At 47.0% G+C, this 7414-nt stretch overlaps 1 protein-coding gene across 1 annotated transcript; it reads right to left on the bottom strand.

Annotated features, from left to right (window-relative positions):
- Nucleotides 1-319: 319 nt before the first annotated feature.
- On the bottom strand, nt 320-2262 carry LOC123094574 (1-aminocyclopropane-1-carboxylate oxidase). Its single transcript, XM_044516547.1, has 4 exons — nt 2049-2262; nt 1719-1957; nt 1303-1645; nt 320-1041 (listed from the first exon to the last, which is right to left on the bottom strand). The coding sequence occupies exons 1-4, from the start codon at nt 2148-2150 to the stop codon at nt 775-777; spliced, it is 951 nt and encodes a 316-aa protein (XP_044372482.1). The 5' UTR covers nt 2151-2262; the 3' UTR covers nt 320-774.
- Nucleotides 2263-7414: the final 5152 nt, after the last annotated feature.

Here is a 7414-nt window from a genome sequence, read left to right as displayed (position 1 = left end):
AATTTCAGCAATGGTTTGATATAAAAATTTAGTGACATGATGGACATGTTCCCAAAAAACTGGAGTTGGTTAAATCCTTAAACTATTTTTTTAGTTTTCTACTCTTTCCTTCCCACCTTTTAACATACTGATTATATATGAGAAAATTGCCGTAGAACAATTGTTCTACCATGTTAGGCTTAAAAAAAAAACCCAGCAGATCAGTGATCTACCAGTGCTCAAGTTAGCTCACAAAAGAAAAGGAAAAATAGTGCTCCAGTGGAGTGCAGTCAATTTGTCAATCTTCATGCACTAATCTTAAAATTCATGAAAGTAGTACTGTCTCGGGCCACATATATTGGTCTAGACTCCAGACTGAAACTTAACACCGTATTGTAAGCAACCCATCAATATATATTCCATTCACAGGACCTTTCCACAGTCCTCCCATCTCCCACTAATGTACATTTACAAACCACACGGACAAACCTCACACCCAAACAGAAGAAAAGATTTGAAACCCATAGAGAGATGCCATTCCAAGCTACAAATCACTCTGGCACCTCCTGACCACAGCACATTCTGACAGTCTCATATGCCACCATATATTTGCATGTATGGCTGTGAGACTGACGAACGGCACCGATACATCTGTACTTTAGCAACCTATTTATCGTACCAATCCGTATTGTAATTGCACACTTATAACCGAGTAACTTAATTAAGAGAGCAAGTGGAGGAAGAAGTAGCTGAAGCTTTGCAGGTGCAGCCATTTTGGCTGCTGGCTCAGGCTGATCAGTCCACCATATTTTTTATCGCCGCCGCTGCTGCGAACCTGGGCTCCTTGTCCTGGAACTTCTGCTTGATGTACACCTCCATGTAGTCGCCGAACGAGAAGCTCGGGTAGTCGCCGTCGGTGCCGGAGTCGGCGGCGGCCGGGATTGCCGGCGCGATGGTGGCAGCGCGCGCCGGGTTGTAGAAGGAGGCAATGGAGCGACGATTGCCGTCGCGAGTGGCCAGGACGCGGTGCCACGCGCTCTTATACCGGCCATTGCTCATCACCTGTGATGAAGACATTAAGTTGGTTGCAGTAAGTAAATTTTGTCTGAATTTTTTGGTAAAACACTTTCTAGCATCAAATTGGGAGCAAATTTAAAGATATTCTCGGTTCAGAACCCAAATTTTTTGTGGTGTTTTAATGCGTTGACTACTCATATTTTTATGTACGAGCTTCTCCAGATCACAAAGCAAAGATGAATAATTAACGTGAGCTCCACAAGTCCACCAAGACCAGCATGATAGTACAATCACTACTCAACATACCTCGATCTGGTCGCCGGTGTTGATGACGATGGCGTTCTCCACGGGCTGGACGTCGGCCCAGCGGCCATCGCGGCCGAGCACCTGCAGCCCGCCGACGCGGTCGTCCTGGAAGAGCAGGATGAGGCCGCCGGCGTCGGTGTGGGCGCGCAGCCCGTCCACCATCTCCGGGCGCGGGCACGGCGGGTAGTGGCTCACCTTCGTGCCGTAGAAGGGCTCAAAGTCGCCGTCCTTGGAGAAGACCTTGGTGGTTTGCCCTTCCTCCAGCCCCAGAAGCTCCTCCATGACGCCCAGCAGCTTCTCCGCCAGCTTCTTCAGCTCCGTTCTGTACTCCATCATCGTCTCCCTGCAGAGTGCGAGGACGATCAACAAACGCCACCAACAAAAACCGGATATCTGATCATCTGTCCCTCACTTACTTGAAGGTTGGAGGGATGGAGGGCCATGGCAGGTCGTCATGGAGGGTGAAGACATCCTCCCAATCCATGCCTTCGACCTTCCTTGGGGCGAGGCCCTCGCCTTCCTGCTCCACCAGGGCCGCCAGGGCCTTGACCGCGGGGTTGGACCCGTTGAACCCCTCCTCGCGCAGCTTGTAGCAGTCGCTGCACACCTTCTTCACCCTCTCCAGCAGCTCGTCAGGGATGCCAGTATTCACCAGCTGCATCACACGACCCTCTCATCAGTATCATGGAACATTGGCATCCATTGTTGAACCTCTAAATAGCTATATACTATATGCATATGCTTACCTGGAAGAACCCCCACTCCTCGAACCCGGCGGCGATCTCCGCCAGAGCAGCCGCCCTCTCGTCGCCATCAAGCCTGGAGAAGTCGATGACAGGGATCGCCATTGCACGTCTCGGGTGTGATCGATTAGGTAGCTACCAACAATGACTCTGGAAATTGGAAGGTGGAAGAAGAAGAAGGGAGATGGTGTCGGAGCTGTGAGGCCAAGCCCCCTTTTATAACTGTACCAAGTTAGGTGTCAAAGGTTAGTTTATTCACCACAATATATTCTTCTGTGTGGGAACCCCAATTAAGGGGGTTTTGAATTGGTTTGCAAGGCAGAGGCATCGTATCATTCTGGCCGGTGTTTACTTTGGTTCTTGCAATGCGGGTTATTTTTTTTCTTTTTTGAAAAGGGAGACTTTCCGGCCTCTGCATCAGAACGATGCATACGATCAAATGCGGGTTATTTTCTAATATTAGTATTATGTGATCGGTGATCGATGGCGAGTTCGGGTTCTCGGGATTAAAGAAATGTGTTGCAGGGTCAATGTAGGGGGAGAGTCAGATGATAGGTCATTCATCATGCCTCCACTCCGCAGCTGCAGCTGCTGTACCTCAATTATGGAGCGATGTGTAGCACGTCTAGCTCGTGGAAACTTTATTTTGATTGATTTCACTACTTCATCTTTGTCGTTCTCAACTGCCAAACGTAGGCATTGTAGCTGATCTAGGGATATAAAATAGAGAAAAATATACTTTTCGTCCCTTAACCCTTGGCAAAGTTTAGGTTTAGTCCCTCAACTCTGAAACCGGACGAGTTGCACCCTTAACTCTTCAAACCGGACAAGTTTCATCCCTTGACTCAGCAAAAGCAGTTTTCGTGGTAACTCAAGGTGGTTTTGACCGGTCAGCGCCCATGTGGCAATCTTTCCCCCTCCCACCCCATCTCTGGTGAACATTTCGTCAAGCAATTGGCGTGCGCCTGTGGCACCACCGGCACTAGAGACAACACGGATGCGTACCTGCAGAGTAGCAGCTGCGCAGAGTGCCACGAGCAACCGGCATACTGGCAGGGCTGGAGTGGAGGTCTTAGTCTTCGGCAGCAATACGAGGTACCTGTGGCGGAATGGACTTCCGGAACACCTCCATGCTAATGGGCGGCAACGCCATGCCCATCTCCATGCCCACGACGCGTCCCTCCGCCGGCAGACGAAGCCAGCGTGGCGCGGGTCTTCACTCCCTACTTCACGCGACTCGCTAGGGCAAGCGGATCACCGTGGTGGCATGGTCCCCACAACAGCCAGGCTCATCTCGGGCCCGGTGCGGACGGTGCTAGTCCGGCCGGTCGGTGAGCACCAGCTAGACGGTGAGCAATCGTCCAAGAGCAACATGCGATCGGGGCTGGTCACTGAGCACCAACTTGATAACCCACAAGTATAGGGGATCGTAACAATTTTCGAGGGTAGAGTATTCAACCCAAATTTATTGATTCGACACAAGGGGAGCCAAAAAATATTCTTAAGTATTAGCAGCTGAGTTGTCAATTCAACCACACCTGAAAGACTTAATATCTGCATCAAAGTAGTATGGAAGTAACGACAACAGTGGCAAAAGTAACAGTAGCAGTTTTGTAGCAATTGTAGCAGTGGCAATGGAGAAGTAACTTAGCAAAGATCAATGTGTGAAAAGCTCGTAGGCAATGGATCAATGATGGATAATTATGTCGGATGTAATTCATCATGCAACAGTTATAACATAGGGTGACACAGAACTAGCTCCAATTCATTAATTTAATGTAGGCATTATTCTGAATATAGTCATACGTGCTTATGAAAAAGAACTTGCATGACATCTTTTGTCCTACCCTCCCGTGGCAGCGCGGTCCTATTGGAAACTAAGGGATATTAAGGCCTCCTTTTAATAGAGTACCGGACCAAAGCATTAGCACATAGTGAATACACGAACTCCTCAAACTACGGTCATCACCGGGAAATGTCCCGACTATTGTCACTCTGGGGTTTGCCGGATCATAACACGTAGTAGGTGACTATAACTTGCAAGATAGGATCAAGAACTCACATATATTCATGAAAACATAATAGGTTCAGATCTGGAATCATGGCACTCGGGCCCTAGTGACAAGCATTAAGAATGGCAAAGTCATAGCAACAATCAACCTTAGAACATAATGGATACTAGGGATCAAACCCTAACAAAACTAACTCGATTACATGGTAAATCTCATCCAAACTATCACCGTCCAGCAAGCCTACGATGGGATTACTCACGCATGGCGGTGAGCATCATGAAATTGGTGATGTAGGATGGTTGATGATGATGATGACGACGGATTCCCCTCCCCGGAGCCCCGAACGGACTCCAGATCAGCTCTCCGAGGAAGAACAGGGCTTGGCGGCAGCTCCGTATCGTAAAACGCAATCAATCCTTCTCTCTAATTGTTTTCTCCCCGAACGTGAATATATGGAGTTGGAGTTGAGGTCGGTGGAGGTCCAGGGGGCCCACGAGGCAGGGGGCGCACCCTGGGGGGGGGGGGGCGCCCCCACCCTCGTGGACAGGGTGTGGGGGGGGAGCAGTTGATTCTTTTGCCAATATTTTTTATTAATTTAAAACGTGACTCCATGAAGTTTCAGGTCATTCCGAGAACTTCTATTTCTGCACAAAAATAACACCATGGCAATTCTGCTGAAAACAACGTCAGTCTGGGTTAGTTCCATTCAAATCATGCAAGTTAGAGTCCAAAACAAGGGCAAAAGTGTTTGGAATAGTAGATACGTTGGAGACGTATCAACTCCCCCAAGCTTAAACCTTTGCTTGTCCTCAAGCAATTCAGTTGACAAACTGAAAGTGATAAAAAAAACTTTTAGAAACTCTGTCTGATCTTGTTGTTGCAAATATGTAAAGCCAACATTTAAGTTTTCAGCAAAGATTATGAACTAACCATATTCACAATAACATTTAGGTCTCACATTTACTCATATCAATGGCATAATCAACTAGCGAGTAATAATAATAAATCTCGGATGACAACACTTTCTCAAAACAATCATAATATGATATAACAAGATGGTATCTCGCTATCCCTTTCTGAGACTGCAAAACATAAATGCAGAGCACCCCTGAAAATCAAGGACTGACTAGACATTGTAATTCATGGTAAAAGAGATCCAGTCACAGTCATACTCAATGTAAATTAATAACAATGCATACAAATGACAACGGTGCTCTCAATTGGTGCTTTTTTATAAGAGAATGATGACTCAACATAAAAATAAATAGATAGGCCCTTCGCAGAGGGAAGCAGGGATTTGCAGAGGTGCCAGAGCTCGAGGTTTGAAATAGAGGTAAATAATATTTTGAGCGGCATACTTTCATTGTCAACATAACAACCAAGAGATCTTGATATCTTCCATGCTATATACGTTATAGGCGGTTCCCAAACAGAATGGTAAAGTTTATACTCCCCTCCCACCAATGAGCACATTCCATGGCTGGTCCGAAACAACGGGTACCGTCCAACTAATAACAATCCTGGGGGAGTTTTGTTTGCAATTATTTTGATTTGATTTGAGCATGGGACTGGGCATCCTGGTTACCGACCATTTTCTCATGAATGATGAGCGGAGTCCACTCATCGTGAGAATAACCCACCTAGCATGGAAGATATAGACAACCCTAGTTGATACATGAGCTATTCGAGCATAAAAACAGAATTTCATTTGAAGGTTTAGAGTTTGGCACATACAAATTTACTTGGAACGTCAGGTAAATACCACATATAGGAAGGTATGGTGGACTCATATGGAACAACTTTGGGGTTTATGGAAGTGGATGCACAAGCAGTATTGCCGCTTAGTACAAGTGAAGGCTAGAAAGAGACTGGGAAGCGACCAACTAGAGAGCGACAACAGTCATGAACATGCATTAAGATTAACCAACAATGACTGCAAGCATGAGTAGGATATAAATCACCATGAACATAAATATCGTGGAGCCTATGTTGATTTTGTTTCAACTACATGCGTGAACATGTGCCAAGTCAAGCCACTCGAATCATTCAAAGAAGGATACCACCCTATCATACCACATCACAACCATTTTAATAGCATGTTGGCACGCAAGGTAAATGTGACGCCCGGATAATCGTGCTAAAATAATCCCATGCTAATCAAGCCACGTCATCCTGATTACCGATGCTAAACGTCGTTAGTTCAAACCGCGACAAATTAAAATTTTAAATAAAGGCAAACGACAAAAGTTTTGAAATATTAAAACTAAATTGTTTGGGTTGTGCCAAATAATTCATAAGTAATTATGTTGGATAAATCACACTTTTATAAAATATTTAAAACAGTAGTTAAAGCAATTAAATAAATGCTTTCTAAATTGTAGAAATATTAAACTATTTTATTTTGAGGCCAAACTAATTGTGGCAGTATCCTAATTAATAATACTAATTTAGGGGCTAAGTTCATAATTTACAAAACTAAAAATAAAGGTATTTAAAAGAAAACATAAACTATAAAAAGAAAAATATAAAAGGCAGAAAGACAAAGGAAAAGTAAAGGGCAAAGCCTAGTGTGCTACTGGGCCATAGGAAACTACAGTGTAGCCCAGCCCATCCCGTAGCGATCCCCTACCTCCTGTTCACGGGAGGGGGATCGTGGCTCACATCCACGCCTCCATGGCGGATGATGGCGCCGTGTCGATCATCCGGCCAGCCCCCGAGTTGTATAAGACCGTCCCCGTGCCCCTCGGCGAACCCTAGCGCAAATCCTCTCCCTTCCCCACGCCGCTTTCTTCCTCCCCCGCCATGGTAGTCTGTCGTCAACATCGATCCGTCGCCCACGAGGCCACAGAGTGCTCCACGCCGTACCGCTATGTCCAGGAGATCCACCTCGACGTCCTCTTCCTTCTCACCAACGCACGCGAGGCCAGGCGCTACTACATCGTCGGCATCGACTTCGTCTTCTTCATCGGTGCTCGAAGCTCGCCGCCAACGATTCACCGCCTCCTGCAGCTACTAAACTCCCACCGGCCTTTCTTGCGCCTCACGGTGAGCTCCCGGTCGAAACCCCTCTCCACTAGGCTTGGTTCGTTGTTTCCTGCTGCTACTAGCATCGCCACCAAAGCTCTGTCGCCGCCGTGGAGCTCGTCACCGTCAGTATCGTGTACTCTAGGGCCAGGCAAGCACGTCAACGTGCTCGTGGCGTCCCTGTGGTGCCGCCTGAGCCGTTTGGTTGGTCATTCTCCCCGCGTATCCCCGTAACCGTTGAGCTCTTGCTCCGGCCGCCGCTCGCCGTCATTGCTTCGGCCAACTCCGGCCATCTCTGCTTGTGTCGTTGATTTCGTTCAACGCGCGACGTCG

Source organism: Triticum aestivum, chromosome 4B (assembly GCF_018294505.1).
Source record: "Triticum aestivum cultivar Chinese Spring chromosome 4B, IWGSC CS RefSeq v2.1, whole genome shotgun sequence".
Classification (NCBI taxonomy): Eukaryota; Viridiplantae; Streptophyta; class Magnoliopsida; order Poales; family Poaceae; genus Triticum; species Triticum aestivum.
This window is presented reverse-complemented; position numbering and strand designations above follow the sequence as displayed.

What these genes read in the sequence shown, in the direction of transcription:
- LOC123094574 (XM_044516547.1), bottom strand. Translation starts at nt 2,150, where the DNA reads ATGGCGATCCCTGTCATCGACTTCTCCAGGCTTGATGGCGACGAGAGG. An exon ending in AGGAGTGGGGGTTCTTCCAG is followed by an intron (nt 1,958 to 2,048) that starts GTAAGCATATGC and finishes CGTGTGATGCAG; the next exon opens with CTGGTGAATACTGGCATCCC. An exon ending in TCCATCCCTCCAACCTTCAA is followed by an intron (nt 1,646 to 1,718) that starts GTAAGTGAGGGA and finishes CGCACTCTGCAG; the next exon opens with GGAGACGATGATGGAGTACA.